At 37.2% G+C, this 22,540-nt stretch overlaps 1 protein-coding gene across 1 annotated transcript; it reads left to right on the forward strand.

The window, feature by feature from the left end:
* The first annotated feature begins 6,510 nt into the window (after positions 1-6,510).
* Positions 6,511-15,196, forward strand: LOC105161033 (protein BTR1). The gene is made up of 8 exons (XM_011078593.3): positions 6,511-6,739; positions 8,910-9,148; positions 9,227-9,333; positions 11,431-11,624; positions 13,674-13,747; positions 14,347-14,442; positions 14,513-14,574; positions 14,657-15,196. Exons 1-8 carry the CDS (start codon positions 6,646-6,648, stop codon positions 14,754-14,756), a joined length of 966 nt encoding a protein of 321 aa, XP_011076895.1. The 5' UTR covers positions 6,511-6,645; the 3' UTR covers positions 14,757-15,196.
* The last annotated feature ends 7,344 nt before the right edge of the window (positions 15,197-22,540 follow it).

The raw sequence follows: 22,540 nt of genomic DNA on the forward strand, positions 1-22,540 counted from the left end.
AAAAATATATATTCCTGGACATCATGATCTCAATAGAAACCTGCTAGACCAAATCATGATTTTCAGAGAGATTGATCCAGAAATTAGATAATATTAATCACTAAATCATTGCCCTAATACAATTATATAAATAAAATACACTGGGAAATAATTCAACCTTCTTTGCTCCAATAATAGCACTGGATTCAAAAGAGCAGCAATATTCGGTTATTGCTCCTCATTTCAATAAATACTCTTTCATATTAGGTAAACAAAAATGAGATTATACATCTATGTAAACACACAAAAATATTACAACGGATATAAATAGACCACAAAGACCCACAATACCAATAATGAGCATAAAATATTGCGAAACTATGGTGACATCCTGCACGAGAAAAAAGGGTTGTGTAAATAGAAGACTTAGAAATTAAACCAGAATGGCTAATGTAACAAGACGCAGATAGCATTCGTTGGCGCAGAAAATAAAAGCAACAACTCACTTCTTCTATGTTCAAAAGTAAAAAATATTCTACCGTGACACACATCCACACACTCAAACACACCCCACACACACCTCGACACCACGCACTCAAACAAACACACACACACACACACACACACACACTCCATACGCACTCACACACACACACCCCACACACACACACCCCACACGTACACACACACACACACCCCCTGCACGTACACACACACACACAAAAAAAAAAAAAGATGCACAGATAAGGGTAATATAAAAGTCGGAACAAGGAGGGGGCATTATTCAGCAAAACTTCTCATGTTTGTTGTCGATAAAATTGAAAAAGAAATGCAATAGCTGATTATGGTGGCATCCTGTACACAATACCCGTAATGAGCATAAAATATTGCGAAACTATGGTGACATCCTGCACGAGAAAAAAGGGTTGTGTAAATAGAAATGAAGACTTAGAAATTAAAAGAGAATGGCTAATGTAACAAGACGCAGATGGCATTCGTTGGCGCAGAAAATAAAAGCAACACCTCACTTCTTCTATGTTCAAAAGTAAAAAATATTCTACCATGACACACACCCACACACCACACACTCACACACACACACACACACACACACACCCCACACGCGCGCGCACACACACACACACACACACTTTATCTCTCTCTCACACACACACACTCACAAACACACACACACACACCCCACACGCACATACACACAAACACAGACCCCAGACGCACGCACACACATACACACATCCCACACACACGCACACACACACACCCCCCACACGCACAGACACACACACACCTAATCACCACACACACACACACACACACACACAAAAAGATGCACAGACAAGATAATGGCAAAGTCGAAAGAAGGAGGGGGCATTGTTCAGCAAAACTTTTCAAGTTTGTGGTCGATAAAATTGAAAAAAAAAATGCAATAGCTGATTAAAACATATAAAAATATATTCCTAGACATCATGATCTCAACAGAAATCTGCTACACCAGATCATAATTTTCAGAGAGGTTGAACCAGATACTAGATAATATTAATCACAAAATCATTGACTAATACAATTACATAAATAAAATACACTGAAAAATGCTGCAACCTTCTTTGCTCCAATAATAGCACTAGGTTCAAAAGAGCAACAATATTAGGTTATTGCTCTTCATTTTAATAAATACTCTTTCATATTAGGTAAACAAAAACGAGAATATACGTCTACCATGACACACACCCACACACCACACACTCACACACACACACACACACACACACACACACACACACCACACGCGCACGCACACACACACACACACACACTTTATCTCTCTCTCACACACACACACTCACAAACACACACACACACCCCACACGCACATACACACAAACACAGACCCCAGACGCACGCACACACATACACACATCCCACACACACGAACACACACACACCCCACATGCACAGACACACACACACCTAATCACCACACACACACACAAAAAAAAAAAGATGCACAGACAAGATAATGGCAAAGTCGGAAGAAGGAGGGGGCATTGTTCAGCAAAACTTTTCAAGTTTGTGGTCGATAAAATTGAAAAAGAAATGCAATAGCTGATTAAAACATATAAAAATATATTCCTAGACATCATGATCTCAACAGAAACCTGCTACACCAGATTATAATTTTCAGAGAGGTTGAACCAGAAACTAGATAATGTTAATCACAAAATCATTGACTAATCCAATTACATAAATAAAATACACTGGAAAATGCTGCAACCTTCTTTGCTCCAATAATAGCACTAGGTTCAAAAGAGCAACAATATTAGGTTATTGCTCTTCATTTTAATAAATACTCTTTCATATTAGGTAAACAAAAACGAGAATATACGTCTATCTAAACACACAAAAATATTTCAAAGAAAATAAATAGACCACAAAGACACACAATACCCGTAATTAGCATAAAATATTGCGAAACTATGGTGATATCCTGCACGAGAAAAAGGGTTATGCAGATAGAAATGAAGACTTAGAAAATGAAGGTGAATGGCTAATGTAACGAGACGCAGATGTCATTCGTTGGCACAAAAGATAAAAACAATACCTCACTTTTTCTATATTCAAAATATAAGTAAAAGATGTTCTACCGTGACACACACACACACACACGCACACGCACACACACACATGCACTCAAACACACCCCACACACACCTAGACACCACACACTCAAACACACACACTCTCTCACAAACACACGCACACACATTCCACACGCACGCACGCACACACACACACACACACACACACACCCAATCACACACAAAAAAGATGCACAAACATGGTAATGAAAAATTCGGAACAAGGATGGGGCATCATTCAACAAAACTTCTCAAGTTTGTGGTCGATAAAATTGAAAAAGAAATGCAATAGCTGATTAGAATATATAAAAATATATTCCTGCAAATCATGATCTCAATAGAAACCTGCTACACCATATCATGATTTTCAGAGAGGTTGATCCAAAAACTAGGTAATATTAATCACAAAATCATTGTCCTAATACAATTATATAAATAAAACACACTGGGAAATACTGCAACCTTCTTTGCTCCAATAATGGCATTGGGTTCAAATGAGCAACAATATTAGGTTATTGCTCTTCATTTCAATAAATACTCTTTAATATTAGGTAAACAAAAATGAGAATACACATCTATACATGCCACACATCAGACAGGGGTCAATGTGTCATCCTTCCAATACAGTGGCTTAGAAGCATTTTGATCGGACATATCCTCATTTTTTAGAAGAGTCGTGTAATGTTCGATTGGACTTTTGCATAGACGGGTTTGCACCACACGGGCAGTAAAATCATACTTATTCGTCGGACGTGGCATGAGTTTTGAGTACATGTTTCTTATGATGGTGATCCCTAGCCCTTCTAATTCGAAGCGTCTGATTGATGTGTATTTAGAGCCATTGATCGAAGAGCTGTTGTAATTGTGGCATGTGGGTGTTTGAACGTACGATAATGCCACGGACCAGGCATTTATTATGCGGGCGGCGTTGATGTGGATTGTGAACAACCTACCCGCTTATGGGATAACGTCTGGATAGAGTACCACCGTATTATGGGGTGTCCAATTTGTATGAATGACACAAGGGCAATCCACCTTCAGCATGGTAGGAAGGCATGCTACTTTGAATGCCAGAGACAGTTTCTCTCGGAGGACCAACCTTACTGAAGGAACAAGAAAGCCTTTGCAAAAAATTGTGTAGAATATAAAATTGCACATTTGAGGCTGACAGGAGAGCAAATCTACGATTAGGTTGCAGACATAAGTCTTACAGTTGAACAACCGTTGACACTTCCTTCCAACTATAGTAGCAACTACAAGTGGACGAAGAAAAGCATCTTCTTGGATCTTCTATACTAGAGAACACATCTGATTCGAGACAACCTTGATGTCATGCATATTGAGAAAGATGTATTTACCAATATATTCAACACCGTGATGGATATAAAAGAAAAGACGAAGGATAATTTGAATTCACGGAAGGACTTGAAGATTATATGTACTTGGCTGGAGCTTGAGTTGGACGAACGGAGACTGAACGCTATGCCTAAAGCGGTCTATACCCTTACGAAGGAGCGAAGTGGAGGATATGCGAATGAATTCGTGGTCTTAAATTTCCCGATGGGTACGCGTCTAACATTGTCGCTGCGCCGACATGACGGAGTTGAGGATGTACGGCATGAAGAGCCACGACTTTCACGTATTCATATAGAAATTAATCCCTATTGCCTTTCCTAAGATACTTCCCGATCATGTATGGAGCGCATTAACAGAGATGAGTCTTTTATTCCAGAGCACATGCTCGACCACACTTGATGTCACTAAGCTACATGAGTTGGAACACAGTGTTGTTGTCAACATGTAGAACCTTGAAAAGATATTTCCTCCAGTTTTCTTCGACTCAATAGAGCACCTCATTGTTCACTTGCCATACGAAGTTCGTGTAGGAGGCAGTGCAATATAGGTGGATGTACGCCTTTGAAAGGTTCCTACGTGATTTGAAGAAAAATGTGAAGAATAAAGCACATATTGAGGAATACATAATCGAAGAAATGGCTTATTCTTTTCCCACTACTTTGAGCCGGATGTTCTTTCCAAATGAAGCATGCCTCATAGAAACCATGATCTCATGAGCAACGAAGATATAATCCAACGGTCTATTTTCAACCACCTGGCCGAGCTAGTGGGGCCTCAAAGAAGAGATGGCTCACTGGATCAGAACGCCACATAATTTAAGAAAATTATGCAGTTTAGGATAAATGCATATAAATGGACCTTAATATATTTTTAGAAAAAAAATGGACCTTAATGCAATTTTAGGATAAAATTTGACCTTAATATAATTTTTAGGAAATTATGCAGTTTAGGAGAATTAGGAAAAATTGGATCTTGATGTAAATTTTAGCAAAAAATTGGACCTTAATACAATTTATAGAAAAATTATGCAGTTTAGGAGAATTAGGAAAAAATGGATCTTAAAGTAATTTTAGGAAAAAATTGGACCTTAATGCAATTTTTAAAAATTAAGGAGTTTACAAGAATCATAGAATTTAATGCAATTTTTAGAAAATTATGGACTACAATGCAATTTTTACGAAAAAAATGAACTTCAATGCAAATTTTAAGAACATTTAAAAATTTTAGAAAAATATAATCTTATCAATAATAAAATACAATTAATAGTTTTAATATTATTTCTTTTTAAATTGTAGATCCATGACTATCGGTGCTCCGCTTTCTTCGAGACGAGGTCGTGGCCGGGGCTGTGGTCGTGCACGCGGCCGTGGCCTTCCCAATCCTCTTCCCGCTGTTGGTGCGAATGCACCTTTACCACCAGAGCCTGCATCAGTGCCGTTGCAGGACGGCTACAACATTTATTATACCGGGGTCACCTGCAGCAGGGTCGAGCGGTTCACAGGCCCCGACTAGGGCGTGGGATGTACCACCAACGTCTTAAAGACGTTATATCAACCTCCGGGATGCGAGGTCATGTAAAAAAAATTATTAAATAATTTTATAAATTTTTTATTAATTTTAATATTTAATTATTTATCAGGCTGGACCAAAATTTTCACTCTCGAATCCAGGCCACGGTCCGCAAACATTATCCGCATCCTTGGGGATCCATATTGCAGATCCCATAGGAGCACCAATTATTCTGGTTTACTAATTTAAAGGTAAGAATAACATTTATTTTTAAGTAATACTTACATTTTTTATTTAATATTTACATTCTTTTTATATGTGACATTTGCAGCTGACATACTAGTGGGACTGCGATGACGAGGCGATGTTCAAGGTCGTCAAGTCGCAGGCGGGTAAGTTTATGCAAAAAGCTCGTTGTGGCTGCCCGAGGAGATCTGGCGCCAACTATTAGAGTATTGGGCTCGCCCAGATTTTCGATCACAATTGACAAAGAATAAGGCCAATTGTGCAGTCAAACCTGGACGCAGCTGCTACCGTCTAACGCAGGGGGTCATCCTCCTTTGGGGCACACAAACGTAAGAGAGTAAGTATTTTAGTATTAATTTAATTTAATTTATTAATTATTTTTTCAAATGGTTTTTGAACATGAGGCACAACTTGAATGCCCCGTCAAACAGATGAAGGTGTTCGAGAAGTGCTATAAAAAAAAAAAAAGGAAGGCCAATGAAACGACCCGAAGTTGGTAGGATTTGACTTCATGACCTTAAAATCATAAAACATAAGTTTTGTCAATTAAATTAGGTCTCATTAAATACACGAGGATATTATTGAATTTATTGTATTCCTCACTTTTTCAATAAGTAATGTAACATTATTCAAATATCATGTGAGATAATTATAATTTTTTATATAAGTGGAATGTATTTATAATTACAACAAAATCTTATAAAATTTATCCTTATTCAAATGCAATTTGGACTTCCAAGTTTCCAACAGCCCAACATCACAACCTATACATACAAACAAAAGGAAATCACATCAGAGTTCTTCAACTTCGATTCTCTCTCTAACATTTCAAATGCTCTGACCATATCTCTCTGCATATATAAGTTAAGTTTAACTATACATTAGTATATAGAAAGATATGGCAATGGAAGGTGGTAAATCTCCGTATAGTGCGGCGGCGTCTGAGGTCCAGCAGAATCAATCATCGCCTCGGAAATCAACGCCTCCACCAGGTTTCCTTCTCTCTACGCTTTTGTATGTATGTATTCATTTACACGTATTTACATGATGTTAGTTCGACTTAATCAACTTGTTTTCTGAAGATCTGTGGTCCTGGATCTGTTTTGTTCGGTAAATTTTTGAGTTAACGTGAAATTTATGTTTGCATCAGCTCATTTGTTGTTTAATAGCATGGAATTAGAGTACAAACCGGTTAACATTATCGTTGTGTTTTTTACTTTGTAAATAGTTGTTGCCGAAACCCTCGAAATTGGCATTGATAGTGATTTTGTGGAACTCTTGGCCAGTTTGAAACATATGTTAATACTTGGTGTTCTTTATTTTCTGATTGTTAATGCTATGCTATTCATGTGTCACACTGAACGCTGAATTTGAGTTATAATTTACTGCATTTCATGAGTCAATGTTATGAGATCGATTTATCTGTAGCATATCTAATTTTGGAAACATATCTATAAAGATGTTTAATGTTGTCAATTAGGGCTGGAAACTTTGGACAGGGTCTCAGGGCGTATCTTGGATTTTAAGTTTAACTACACCTAGACCAAACCTGTTTAAATTATTGTAATCTTTTAAATTTCTTTTGTGTATTTTATTCTGTGTATTCCTATAATAATGAGTATATTGCATATATATATGCTCACATATATATCATAAATATGATATAAAATTTAATAAAATATAACTTATAGCTTAGTATATATGAAAGTAGAAGATATGTTTGTGGATCTCAATATTTCAAAAACTAAGACATGTACATATAAATATTTAAATGATTAGTTCTTTACAAAGATTATAATTTTCACATTTTAAGAAACTTGTGATGATATTATTTTTAAAAATAATTGTTCAAAATGATTCTTTAATATTTCGAACATTACAAAGTGGGTCCATCGACTCCATAAAATTCTTGATCAGTCAAGTCGCAGGTCTTGGGAAATCCACCCTAGACAAAACCAATTGTCATCTCTATCAATTATCAATTAAAAGTATAATATAATAACTGTGACAGTGGCCATTAAAATGTAGTTTAGTGGTGAAATGGGAGTGTCATGTCTATGAAGTCATGGATAGAGTTCAGCTAGTGTGGGTCTTTAGTTAGTGTACTTTAATAATGGAAACAGTACATTTTCCCTTACAACAGAAATCTTATGTCAAAATTTACTCTTCACACTTAAAATAATGATTTGACACCTTTAGTCCAGTAATGGCTTTTAAGAAAAAACTGTAAAAGCATCCAGAATATTTTTGGTTCTTATCTAAAATTACGTTTCAATTAAAATAGATGGAGGGAGTAAGTTCTTAATATTATAAATACTTCCAAATTTTGAGCAGATGAGCTTTTCAACATTTTCTACATGACTTTGATGTAGAGAACTTTCGATCAGCTATTACTCTCAAGGAAGTTTGGATTAATTAAGTAGAAGTAGCATGAGACTATGCTAGACTGCTCGGTGAGTGTAAGAGGTTATGCTTCAACCCCCCAGGGCAAAGGCTCTCCCATAAGGAAGAGGAATAGTAGGGGGCAAAAGATCAATTCTAGAAATAGTTCCCTTTTCTGTAATTTGTATACTTCTCGATTAAGCAACATTCTGATAACAATCTGGTACTCCCACACTGAAACCGAGTTTTATTGATGTATATGCTTAATTTTCCTGTAATTTTAAATTTATTTGATAAAGAAACTTGTGGTGGTATCAAAGCATAACATTCTGATGAATCTGATCTGTGTGTGTTATATATATTTCATATACTAGTTGTGAATCTAATGCGGCTAATATGGTGATGCATCATCAATCCCTATCATTTGGTCATTTTATTTGTATGTGGAACTCTGTGCTGCATTGGCTTTATTTGACTAGTAAAAACTTATGTTGAGGAATAACAGTAGTGCTTCTTTAGGGAAGCTCCTTTAGTGTATCTAATCCTCATTTTCAATGTAGACTGGGACTAACTACCCTAAACTATTTCTTTCCGTATTTGGAAAAAAAAGATGCTTTATAAGTAAGGATTGGGAAAATGCAATGGAACATGTTTACTCATACTCATTACTCTCCATTTTATGGTTGAATGTTTTATCATTCTCCGACCTAGTGCTCCTAATTGCATATAATACTTTTTGTATTCTTTTTGTTAAATTTTTCTCTTTTTGTTATTGCACAGACAATGTAGAGAAGGAAACCCATCTTAGGTTCCTTCTATCAAATGCTGAAGCTGGTTCTGTAATAGGAAAAGGTGGTTCAACTATCAATGATATACAGTCACAATCTGGAGCGCGCATCCAGTTGTCACGCAATTTTGAGTGTTTTCCTGGCACGTCTGACAGGATTATCATGGTTTCCGGAACAGTTGATAACATATTAAATGCAGTCAATCTCATCCTCTCCAAATTGCTGGATGAGGTAAGGAGAATATCTTTAAGTTTTTGAGATGAGTATATGGATTTACTACTAAACGGATCTCTTTTCTGCTTGGGTTAGTTTTATGCCGAGGATGGTGGTGAAGTTGATCCTGAATCGAAAACTAGACTGGTTGTGCCCAACAGCTCTTGTGGTGGAATAATTGGGAAAGGTGGAGCCATCATAAGGTTTGCCTGCTTCTTTTATGCACTATTAAGTACGTCGCCTTTCAATTGATGTTAAAGAAGCGATTAGTCAATGAAGATGTCAGTCTCCATAAATTATTAGACTAATATTTGAATAAGTGCCTCAATTTATCAATTGGCGTATGGTATCTTCTTCTGCATCACAACTGAAGGTTGTTTGTGACTGTTCCAATGCATTTACTCTTAAAGTATGTATGCAGCTTCATTCTTAGGTTGAGAAACACGTTGTGTCAATTTTATTGCCCAGTAATAGTTGACTATTCTTGGAATGTACGAAAGTTTCTCTCTGAAATGCTGTAATAACTTTGTTGCTGTATCTGCAATTCTGACTTTAAAAGTATGAAACTGTTGGATGGTAGCTTTACTGTTTTTTTTTATTTTCTTCCTTGAATGTGTTAATCTTTTCCGTGCTTGCCTGGGAAGTTTAATTGGTCAGTTTGATTTATTTGGTATTTGGTTGGGGAACTATAATACTTCCTTTGGATCATGAAAATGAGAAAGCAGAGTTAGTGCGAGGAACAAGGAAAAAAAATCATAAGAAGAGTGATATATCAAGTTGGTTCGGTGGTGAAAGAAGCATAGTATGGGCTAATATTTTTCAAAGAACCTCTGGAAAAACACAATATCAAAAAGTGCATATAGAATTTGAATCCACTAGTATTCAATCTCCTTATACACTGAAAAATTACTGATTTCTCTTTGAAATTTTGTGGGTTTATCAAAATTCTACCTTGTGTAACTGACCAGCAGAAACTTGAAGAGATTAGTTGAAAATTTCGGAAACGGGAAACCCAAAATAAAAGAAACTAATCTGCTCGAAAAGCTTTTCTTCAGTTGCCAGATAACAAACTTTAAATTCTAGATGTTCAGTAATGGCATGAATCTCTAGAATCTCAGAAATTAAGTGAAGAGGCTTCTGAGAATTGACATGGTTAAGGGTCTGCTTTATTATTTGGTGGAAATGTAATTTTCTTTTTCTTTTCCCCGAAAAAGAAACTGCTCTGTTTTTTGTTTGAATAATTGAATCCAAGGGAAAGGAAAAGGAGGATCAAAATGGGTGTGCTGAGAGCGCAGAAGAGAAATTGGGTTATGCTTGTAAGGATGTTTGCTTGAAGATTGATATAGGCAGGAACATATAGATGAAGTTTTTATACGGGTTCCCATCTTTTCCTCACCTTTTGTTGAGGTGTGTTATAAAATCATAACTAGTTTTCTCACTGTTTGAAATTCTTTCCCTAGTATTTTACTTGGAATACCAAACATATGAAAGCATTTTTACTTCGATACTCTTCCCCTCAGCTTCCTTACCAAAATCATGGATCTGAACAAGGCAAAGTAGTTAGTACTGCTGAAATAAGAGACATGTTTTGCTCCGCCTTGCACGGATTTATAAAAGAAATGAAATATCCAAATAATCATTTGCATTATAAGCATCTTTGATGTGGTTGTTTCTTGTTTGCTAGGATCTTAATGGGGAATATGCACACATAATTCAATCATGATACTGGAAGGGGCATTCATTCAGTACTCATAAACTGCATCATGTTTAGCGAGTCGATCTATTGAAAGTATACTTCACTTTATGTTTTTGTATTTATGTGCTTGAATTCTCGGTTAATTGTTTCCAACAGTATCGCCTGAAAAGGTGGCTTTTCGTTTATCTCTATTTTTCATGCTTGTTATAATCTATAGGTGCATTCGATATGCTTTGCAATGTCGACTTAACAAATGGTGCAATGAGTGTAATTGTACCTCTTGTTTTACAGTGTTGAACATCTTGTCATTTGGTTTTCAAGTATCCTAAGTAGGCCTCATTGGCATTTGTCTTCTGATCTAATAGATAAAAAAGAAGTAGATAACCAGGTTGTATCTTGATCTGCTAATAAGTTAACCAGGAAGATAAACTCTGATCTTACCTATACCATTGTTTTAGAGGAATATGTACTAGTCCTTATTCGATAAAACGACTTTATCATAGATTTGTGTCTACAGACGTGCTTTAGTGAGTAGTATATAAAGATCATTAGGCAACATTTATCTGTTTGATGTCACTTTAACTTTATTCGATTGTTGGAACAGGTCGCTGATGGAAGACTCCAGAGCTAGTATTAAGATATCTCCCCAGGACAATTACTACCCCGGTTTGCATGATAGGCTAGTCACGGTGGCTGGTGCTTTAGGCGAACAAATGCGGGCGATTGAGTTAATCCTCCTGAAACTGGTAGAGGATCAGTACTACCATCAGTATGCAAATGCCCCGTTTCCTTATGCAGGTACTTGTTTTCAAAATGTACGTTGTATCTCTTTTCTTTTTTTCCTTTTCCCTCATTGTGATGGCACTTGTTACTTCTTCCATTTATTCATGCCATATGGTTGACACAAGAAATCCTTTGCATTATTAGCGATTGTGCTATAGCTACTTCTCTGACATTGGCAACCAGATAAGAGTTTTTGAATCAGCAGTCATGGTCAAACTCAGGCATTTTGTTGAGTAATATCCTTAGCAGCAAAAGACACAAAAACAATGACATGCACGCACAAATAGAAAGACATTCTCAAAAAACAAGCGGGCTGAACTATGCAACATAAAAGAAATGTGCAGAACGATGAACTAGGAGCATTCGCACAAATGAATCAGGAAAGAAGTACACAAGTATATGCATTCCAATTAACTTTAAGTAAATGATAATAGTAATAGTTAATAGGAAAACGTATCTTTTATCACCACACATATCATTAGCTTGTGTATGAGCTAATAGTCCTGCGTATATAATCTTTCATGTGAAAAAAGAGCTAGGTATTGGGAAGCTCTAGAAGAAAAGCGCACACAACCAAGGCATGGAGCATCACGAATACAATAGCTTAATCACCTTGTTGGTAACAAACATTGCACCACTAATTACACATGTATCGAATCTTATTAATTACAAGTTTCTACCAAGAAAAAAAACGAATTGGGGATTTTTATTGTAATGAGCAAACATTGAAATTTGCAGTCACCTTTAGGAAGTTGCCTCCTTCCAAAATGAGATGCTTCTTCCCCTTCAGTTTGGATACCTAACCAGTAATACTTTATTTCCATAAAGAGTTGTGTACTTCTAGAGTATATCATATGATCAGTCACTAGGATTTAAGGCCACTAGTTTTGAGGGTGAAAATGAGATCGAGATCAAATGACCACTTCTTTCCATTCTCACCTATATTTAGCTATTCAAAAATCAATTATGAACTGACAATATAATCCAAGGTATGCCACAAAGAAAATGTCAGCATGGAACAACTGCTCTTAGGCTTCTAGCATGTCGACCAAGCGCAGCATGGGTTATGCTTTTCCTACCATTACTGTCTTACCTTTTTCTTCTCTTCTAAAGGAAGCACTATTTACATGAGTGAATTTGTGTGTGTCATGGTTCTAAAACTTCAGTTCATGATGCATCACCATGTTGTGTAATTTCACATTAGTTTACTCAAGTGGTGTAGAAAATCATTCTATGTTATATTAGGTCGAAATAGCAGAAAAGGTTATCATTGTGTAATATCTTGACAAGCACACAGTGAAGGTGAAGGATTACTCTCTACCTTGACAAGTCATCTTTCAAGTTTTTGTTTTTGCATGTTTAACTTGTACATGTATACTCAGTGGATTCTTTTCATTAATATTATGCTCTGGATTTCATGTATAAGTATACCATACTTAACATTTATCTACATAAAATAGTGATAACAGCATAGCTTCCATTTGTATTTTCTTTTTCTAAAATATTCATGGGACAAAAATCTGAATTGAGAATGGTATCTGGCTCATATGATTTTAGATCACCGCAAACTGGTGTTCCAGACTGCTCTGATGCAATATTTCTAACTTTTTCCAATGCTAATGATCAGATTTGATAGTGGGATTCTGTTGTCTGTTACCAATTTTCAACATCTCCCTGTAATAAAGTTATCTTCTGAAAGTGCAAGAATGTCAAAACGACCTTGGACTTGTCTTCATGTTTTGTTATGTATTATCTTGAGACTCATAAAAGAATTGCCTTTCCCTCTCCTTTGCACATATAACTTATATAAGATCAGTGGGAGAGCAATTTCCACATGAACGTTTTTAGTAAGGTACATGTAGCAATTACTGCTGCTGTATTTGGTGTATATTATCTTGAGAATACCTAGTAGGAACGATGCCTTATTGCTTTGCTAATTAAAATTGATAATGTTTTCTGGAAAGTAAAACTTAAAGAGGAACATAACTTTGTCTTTTCTTTCCTTTTTGAAATTAACTGTTATCTCATAATGCGATATTGAGCCATTTGTAACCTCCATTTCAGCATTTGGTGGGGTGAACTATGGACCAAATGGAGTCGGAGGGAAGTATCAGAACAACAGGTCCACCCCAATCAAGGTCTGTAATCATATTTAATCATTTTGATGAAATACTTTCTTTCTTGGTATTGTAGCTACTGATTTGGATTTCTGGATAAGACCAAAGCTACCTTTTTGACCCTAAACTATCTTATTGTGCCCATTAGGAAATTGACCTTTGCTTATTTAAATAATTTCTTGGATATATACAGCTATGAAGTTAAGTTGTCAATTATACTTTCTTGTCTGAAGAGCTGGGCACAAGTGTGCCATTTTGCCCTGTAGTAGGCTTTTGAGGGAAACCTACTGGTTCCTCTCTACTGTTGTTATTCAAATAAATATACGCATCTTTTATTTTGGTTTTGAAAATAAATCATAATATATAAGTGCCCAAGGATAGCAATATGCATGGCACCACTGTAAGTTGTCGAGCCATTGTTAAGCAGATTCTATTAGATGAAAGTTGAATGCTGTCCAAGTTTATTTGGAAAAACTGCTATCCAGTTTTATTAAAAAAATGGATGCCTTCCAGTTCCTTTCAAATGTTTTTAGGAGTCTGCTTTCCCATCCTTTTTCAGCTTTTTCTAAAGTTCAGTGTGTTTGACTTATGAGCCGGAAGTGTAAATGTTGGTCCTACAGGAAGATAGAAGCAGTTCTGTGACTATTGGCATTGCGGATGAGCATATTGGGATAGTTGTTGGTCGTGGTGGAAGGAATATTATGGAGATGAGTCAGGTCCATATATAGATTTTCATATTTCTTTTAACTGGTTGGTTGCTGAGTATGTGCTTCTTTGGCCCTGCAGCTTAGCGGAGCTAGGATAAAGATATCTGAGAGGGGCGATTTCATGTCTGGCACATCAGATAGGTATGAATAGATGACATTTCTAATGTTTCTCTGGAGAAGCTAATGGAAAAGCAACCTCATCATGCCTTTACTTTTTTTGCAGGAAAGTTACCATCACGGGATCTCAAAGAGCAATCCGTTTGGCCGAGTCCATGATCTCGCAGAAAGTCGCTTCTGTACGGAGCGGTGATGGAGAAGCCTGATCTTGTTACGATATTCTCTTTCTCAAAGACCTGGAATTTTGCTCAGCATTTCGCAACTCCTCGAATTTGCCTGTATCTTTTTAAGGTAAAACTAAGAGAATTTGATACAAGGGAGGATGAACGGAAATTGTACTTTAATGAGCGTTGCACTACCTACACTGGTGGCAGGGAATGCGTCCTCAAGTACACGTTACGCGAGGCAAACAAAGTTGATTCCGCTGAGCAAATTATGAGACTTTAGTTTGCCGTGCCTGCATACTGTTGAATATGTTACGGCTGAGCTATATATTCACTAAACATTAGGCTTGACATAAAAATTTTTGAGAATGATTTCAACTTATTCTTATGTGCTTCGTTCTCTGGCAGTTTTGTCTGGCGTAAGGAGTAGCTAGACAATCACATATTGATTGCTTATGAGCAGCGTCTTTCCTCCATTTTCAGTCTGCGGTTTTCTCACACTGAGTCGTGCTGTGTACAAGCATCGGCATTCCTTTTAACAGTTTGGTGCTTTATGGATGATTCTTTACTACTCATAGACTATGCTAAGGACGCTAAGTCCTTGAGGTAAAATACTGATCGGTAAAAGGCCAACAGCAAGCGTTCTGTGGTTCTTGAGTCTGGAGGTAAGTTGGAGTGGTGAAGGATTTTATACTTTTGTGTTGACTAAATTCTTGCATTTTTAGGTGGTGTTGAAATTCAAAATCCATGATCACTAATTAAGCTCAATTAGATCTCCAGAATTTCTCTCTTCTTGATTTAAACTAGTTTTCTTATTACATTTCTTGCCAATTTGGAGATATACTGTAAACATAAAAACGTAAACTACTGTTATGTCGCATAGTAAGAAAATACACACATTACATGCTGTGAAAATGAAACATTTTTTTATGTCACTTTTATTACAAGATTTGCTGAAATCTCAGAACTGAATTTCGTGCACACTTTAAATTTCATACATTATGCATGTTATTCATTGCCATCCACCGTGACCCCCACCACAGCCGCTTCCACCTCCACCTCCACCACAGCCGCAGTCGGTACAGCCACCAGGACCTCCACCACCCCCACCGCCTCCACCACCTCCATTCCCCCACCCTTTTCCTAGGCCACCACCACCTCCACCACCTCCCCCCCCACCTCCACCGCCGCCGCCTCCCCCTCCACCACCACTGCCACCGCCACCACCCCCACCACCACCCCCACCCCCTGCGCATCCTCCACCCCAACCACATCCTTCCTTGAAAAATCTAGCAGCAAAGGCAACATCCACAAATAGCATGGCCAAGAGTGCTGCAGCTATCATCATCTTGCGCTCTCCCATTTTCAACATATCTAATCCCTTGCAATGCTAAAGACTGTCTTCAATACAGAATGAGATGAAAGGTGTTTCGAGCTCTACTTGTAACTCATGCACACAAGAACCTTAACAACCGAGTCCCTATTTATAGGGGTTGTAAACCTTAACTTTTTCAAAGTCTGATGGTTTTCTTACAAGAAAACGTCAACCCGTTGGCTGGGATATAGAAAAAAGTCATGCTACTCACTTATATACGGTGTAAATTATCAAAATCAAATTATAACCAGCTTTTTTGAGATTTGGTATAATTAAATATTCTCTTGTTTGAAAAATTATCAATATTCCGCGATTAGATGAAATTATTGTAATCCTTTGACGGGGACTTGAAATTGTCAACTTTACCCTTATTGTATTTTTCTTATCTTTTGAAAATAAACAAAAAAAATCGGATGAGATAGAAAAAAAAATTGAAAAATTGTAAAAACAATTGTTCACATTAGTCCATAAAAAATTCATAAAATTGTAAAAAAATAAGTAAAATTAAATTTACAGCTCACAAGGACATTTTTGGTCAATTCACCACAAAAATGGATGGAAAGCTAAGGATTGTCTAGTTGTCAGACGACCATTACAATTGAAAAAATATTTATAATTTTTCAAACAACGAAAGAATACTTTATAATAAAGTCAAACATTTAGAGAGGTTATCGTAATTCACCCCATCATTAAACAAGAATATATACAATAATATATATTACAACAAGATATTACATTATAATTTCTTTAATTTAATGAGTAATGAAATCTAAGTAGGAATTTATTTGATTAACTTGTGGAGGTGTAAGTCAAGATTGTTGGGAGTGTAATCTTGTTTCATAAAGCTGATTCTTATAATAAAGGTTTAACCCATCTTTTGACTTTTATGCTTTTTTTTTCAGCTTTTGACTTTTATGCTCTAAGCAATATTTTGGGTTATGGGCTAATTAATCCATCTACACCTCCTCCCCTTACTTCCTATGAACATTTAATTGGGTTACTTCTAGAATTATTATTTAAGTTTAAAACGTATTTCATAATTGATTTTAATATAATTATTTTTTTTGGTAAAACTCATCATTTTATAATTGATTATGCAAATAGAGATTGTAATTTACATTTAAAACTAAATTCATTTTAAAGTTAATAAAGGAATTAAAATTATTTAATGGAATTATATATGGGTCATTATGTAAAGAGTGGGTTTACAAAATGTGATTTTGGTGGCATTTAATTAAAAATAATAATAATTGAAAAATGGGTCAAACAACACAGAAAAGTTATGGTAGCAATCAAAACACACAAATTTGAATCACTCATTGTTGTAGGGCTAAATGAGTACTTACTTCACATTTGAAGTTGGTAACCAAAAAAAAACAAAAATATACAATAATAATATTTTACTCGTTAACACTGAGGTCCTATTAACAAATTTGAGTTGATGAGTTTGAGATTCATCAGTCTTATGGGTACTTGTGTTACTTTATATGAGTGTTCGTTTCACTTTATGTGAGTTACTGTAATCTGTTTATGTTTCTAATCATATTAATATTGGTTGAATTGACATATTACTCAATTTATTAATATATTGATGTAATTACATGTGTAATTACCACTCTAAGAAAAAAAAGATAATAAACTCTAAAAAAAAGAAAAAAGATAATAATATTTTACATGTGAAAGGAAAGTTTAAGATTAGATTGAGTTTAATTGAGAAAAGTACATCACGAGATAAATACATTACTCTTATTATATGATCAATGCACAATAATAAACATATATATTAGTAATCGGAACACCAAACACTTGTTAATTAATAGTATATTGGTGGAGAATATTCTATCCAAGGTGATGTGGACTTGGTTTAAAGGTACGATGGGTGTGTTCCTGCCATGAACGAAGAAACACAAATAGTTTTAAGAAGGGTCGTCGCTTCCTGTTTTAAGAAACACATATAGTTTTAAGAAGAACCTCACCATTTTGGCAGAAAAAGTCACGTGATTCTGCGAAAAATGAGGAAAAACGGCCTTCCAACATCCTATAGTGTTTTGGTACCATTAAATCTAAAAACAAGTCTTTTTGGTCCCATAAAGTCATGTGCGGCGCAAAATAAGTAATACAACATATTCCAAAACAAAAGATAGAATCCATAAATATGAAGGAAAAGACTTGTTCTTGTAGATCATGGGATTTGACAGGTAACCCATGCAACCATGCAATGAGTGGAGTGCTAGGGTGCTGATATTATCAAGCTAAAAGAGGCAAAGAAGGAGGGCACTAGCTGCTGCCAACAATTTGAGAAAGATTTGAACAGACTACAAAATGAACCTGCTGGCCATGAGGGGGCGGTCAAAAAAGCGATTGAGAAGGTTGTCCTTGACTTTTCCAATATTGGGGAGAGCCAACGCTATCTGGAGGCTTATTGGGCGAGCGCCTTGGTGAGTTTATGAAATCAATGGATTACGAGCAAGATGTGGCAAAGATAGTTATGCCTTACTTTCAACACGGCTTCGTGGCTTGCAAAGAATAATTCTTAGCTCTCAGGGGTACCACCTAACAAAGGACGGACCTTCTTTTCTCAATTTTGGGGTTGCAATGGATAATGTTCTGGACCCTTTGCTGAACCTTCCCTCTTGAATCAGGTTGTCTCAAGGAGGGCTTTGTTTCATAATTATGCTTTGTTCCAAATTGACTCAAGGAGGGCTTTGCAGAAGAAGTTTGGATCATACTTTGGGGGAGGTTGAAGCTGAGGTGAGAAATCCCCCCCCCCCCTAAAGCAACAATGAATTCTACAGTGGTGGACACCTTGAGCGCAGGTGCCCCGGAATTGAAGGAGGGGGATGACCCCTGTTCGCCAAAGGAGGACTCCTAGATAGTCATGCAGATAGCCTGCCATCGAGGACCAAGCTGAGAAAGAGAATGAAGACGCCACCTATGGAGAAGAACAATGAAGATCTACTTGCCCCTCTCCCATTGAAACAATTTATTTTCTTGCTGTGCTCCTTTGCCACCATCAGAAATGGGGATGAAACAATTTTCTTTCTTTTTGTGAATGTTGTTTTGATTTGCCCACGGCATGTTTTAGGCCGGGAGCCGTAATGTGATGACTCTCATTTCTTGTTTTACTTCTTGCTTGATATCCACCATAGAATTTATGCCATGTTGTTTATGTGTCTTCTTATCTCTGACTAATAAACTACCCGTTTCTTACTTGAAGGGACCTTTTGGCATGTCGTGAGGGATAACCTCTGTAGGGGTGTACCCCCTTGAATATTCTTTCTGTATTCTATGCTCTTAGGCACAAGGTTATCTTTCATATTATATTGTGAAATGTATATATGTAAAAGATGAATAAAAGGCATATGAGGGCGTGAAATGGGAGACCTAGGGTTCCCTCAATGACGGATGCCTGTATGATTTTTAGTAGGGCTTACTTCCATATTGGTTTATGCCTCGCCTTCTTATATTATATAAAGCTAGAAAATGTCATACCTCTGTGGGAATGCCCCCAACTTAGGAAGAAAACCTCCAGAGGGGACTTGTCTGGTGACGAGGGACGTCCTTCGGGAGGACTTAATTTTTGTGAAAGATGTCCTTCAAGAGAACTTATTCTTTGAGGAGGATGTCCTTTAGCAGGACTTATTCTTCTAGGGGATGTCCTTCAAGAGAACTTATTCTCTAAGGGGGAGATATCCTTCAGGAGGACTTATGCTTTGAGGAGGATGTTCTCCAAGAGGACTCGTGTAGTGAGGGGGATATCACACACAGTATGTTTTAAGATTGTGTACGTTCCAAGGTCGCGATAGGGGGCGTCCCTCAAGATCTTCTAATTCATAAGCTCCTCATCCTATTACTCCTGTGACCTTGTAGGGTCCTTCACAAGTAGGACCTAATAGATGACCACCCTTCGCATGCTAGATGTCCGACTTGGAAACTTCGACTTTTCACCCTTCTATTATGAGCATTAATCATGGTGTTTTTGTATCTTTGTATGCGAATGAAAGCTTTTTCTCTTAATTCTTCAATGAGATCCAAGCTTTCTTTCAAGAGCTCCGTATTACGTTCTTCACAAAAATGCAGGATTCTGTGAGAGGACATCCCTAACTCGGTGGGGATGATGGCCTCAGTCCTATAAACCGACACAAAGGGTCTCTCCCTCGTAGATCCTCGAAGAGTTGTTCTGTAAGCTTATAAAACACTAGTTAGCTCTTCTGTCCAGTTTTCACCAACTTGCTCTAATCTCCTTTTAATCCCTCGTACTAGGATACGGTTGGTGAACTCAACCTGTCCGTTGGATTGGGGGTGTGCCACCGATGTGAATCTTTGTTTGATATGTAAGCCTTTGCACCACTCTTGTATTTTTCGACCTTGAAATTGTCGATCATTGTTGAGATTATTTCTCGGGGGAACCCGAAGTGACAGATAATTTTCTTCCATATAAACTTCATTACTTCTTCTTATGTAATGCGAGCGAGTGGCTTTGCTTCCACCCACTTTGTAAAATAGTCAATAGCAACCAAAAGAAACTTCCTTTGGCTAGGAGCCAGGGAAAAAGGTCTCACGATGTTCATGCCCCATTGTGAGAAAGGACAGGGTGATAACATAATGGAGAAAGGTTCTGCCATTTGATGTATAAGCGAGGCATGCTTCAAACATTTTTCACATTTATTCATTAATTGTCGTGCATCTTGCTTCATGGTGGGCCAAAAATATCCAGCCCGTAAAGCTTTGTTAATCAGTGTCCATGTTCCAGTATGCGCTCCACAACAGTCACTATGTATTTCTTTAAGGACACGTATCCCTTCTTGTTGAGACTAACATCGGAACAAAGGGTGAGTGAAGGATTTCTTATAGAGGATCCACTATTGCAGTAGGAAACAAGTGGCCCAAAACTTGAGCCTGGCTGCGTCCCACCTATCATTAGGGAGGTACCCCTCCTCCAACAATCGGATCACAGGTGTCCTCTAATCTTCTCTCAAAGATACTTAAATACTTAGAGGAGCCCTCGGCTTAAGGAGGTGTTGTATAGTAATGTGCTTGGTTTTGCAATCTTCTAAAGCACTAGCAAGCTTGGAAAGGCAATCAACTTTAACGTTTTCTTCTCTTGGGATTTGAATGAGTTGGAAACTTTCGAATCTTGTTTTCGATTATGCTATCTGTTGTAAGTATTATGTCATACTTTCCTCTATGGCCTCATACATGCCTTCTACCTGTTTGACTAACAGTTGGAAATCTAAGTAAGCCACGAAATGTCTGGCTCCTACTTCGTGAGTCATCTTCATGCCTATTACGAGTGCTTTGTATTCAGCTTCATTGTTAGAGGCCTTGAATCTGAATTTGACAGCAAATTTTAAATCCTTTCAGTGAGGTGAAGTGATGATTATACCCGCACCACTGGCTTCAATTGTGGATAACCCATCCATATGAAGCAACCATTTTTCGATTTTGGAGATGTCCTCCATGAATGTTCCTTCCATCTCGGAGGTGAAATTAGCCAAAGCCTGAGCTTTGATGGTCGTCCGTGATAGATATGAAATGCCGTACTCACTCAATTCCACGGCCCACTTCACTAAGCGTCCGGAAGTATCAGGTTTACCGAGAGTCTGCTTCAATGGCAAGTTAGTCTTCACTCCAATAGGATGTGAAAGAAAATAAGAGCGCAGTCTCTGAGCTGTGATTACTAATGCTAGAGCCATTTTTCTGATAGGAGTATAGCATCCGTTCGCACCATTAAGTACATTGCTAACATAATAAATTGGCATTTACTTTCCTCTTTCCTCGTGAATGAGAACGGAGCTGACAACTTGAGGCGTAGCGGAGAGATATACGTAGAAGGTTTTACTAATAGCGAGCCTCGCCAAATACTTCTTAATTCTTCGAAGGCTTGCTGGCATGTGGTGTCCCACTCGAAGTTCTTCGCTTTTCTTAGCACTTTAAAAAAGGGCAAACTTTTTTTCACTGCTTTGGTAATAAAGCTACTGAGCGCAGCTATTCTTTTGGTCAACTGTTGTACTTCGTTAACGTTAGTCAGTGCTTTCATGTCCAAGATAGGTTTAATCTTGAGAAGGTTGGCTTCAATTCCTCTTTGAGTTACCATGAACCCAAGGAAACGCCCTCTTCATACACCAAACGTGCATTTCCCTGGATTAAGCTTCAATCAATAGTTCCTCAAGATAAAATGTTTCTTCCAGGTCTATGATGTGGTTTCTAACCTTCTTACTTCTCACTAGCATGTCGTCCACGTAAACTTCAACGTTCCTCCCTAGCTGTACACGAAATATCTTGTCTACCAAATACTGGTAGGTAGCTCCTGCATTTTTCAGGTCAAATGGCATAGCCATATAACAGAATGTGCAGGCAAAAGTGATGAAGCTGACCCTCTTACGATCTTCAGAAGCCAGCATAATCTAGTGGTACCCTTGCGAAGCGTCCATCATACTTAATAATTCAC

This window comes from Sesamum indicum, linkage group LG4, assembly GCF_026168435.1.
Source record: "Sesamum indicum cultivar Baizhima isolate 11 linkage group LG4, ASM2616843v1, whole genome shotgun sequence".
NCBI lineage: Eukaryota > Viridiplantae > Streptophyta > Magnoliopsida > Lamiales > Pedaliaceae > Sesamum > Sesamum indicum.

Coding starts and splice junctions, on each gene's coding strand:
- LOC105161033 (XM_011078593.3), top strand. CDS start 6,646: ATGGCAATGGAAGGTGGTAAATCTCCGTATAGTGCGGCGGCGTCTGAG. Junction 6,740..8,909: donor GAAATCAACGCCTCCACCAG/GTTTCCTTCTCT, acceptor GTTATTGCACAG/ACAATGTAGAGAAGGAAACC. Junction 9,149..9,226: donor TCTCCAAATTGCTGGATGAG/GTAAGGAGAATA, acceptor TGCTTGGGTTAG/TTTTATGCCGAGGATGGTGG.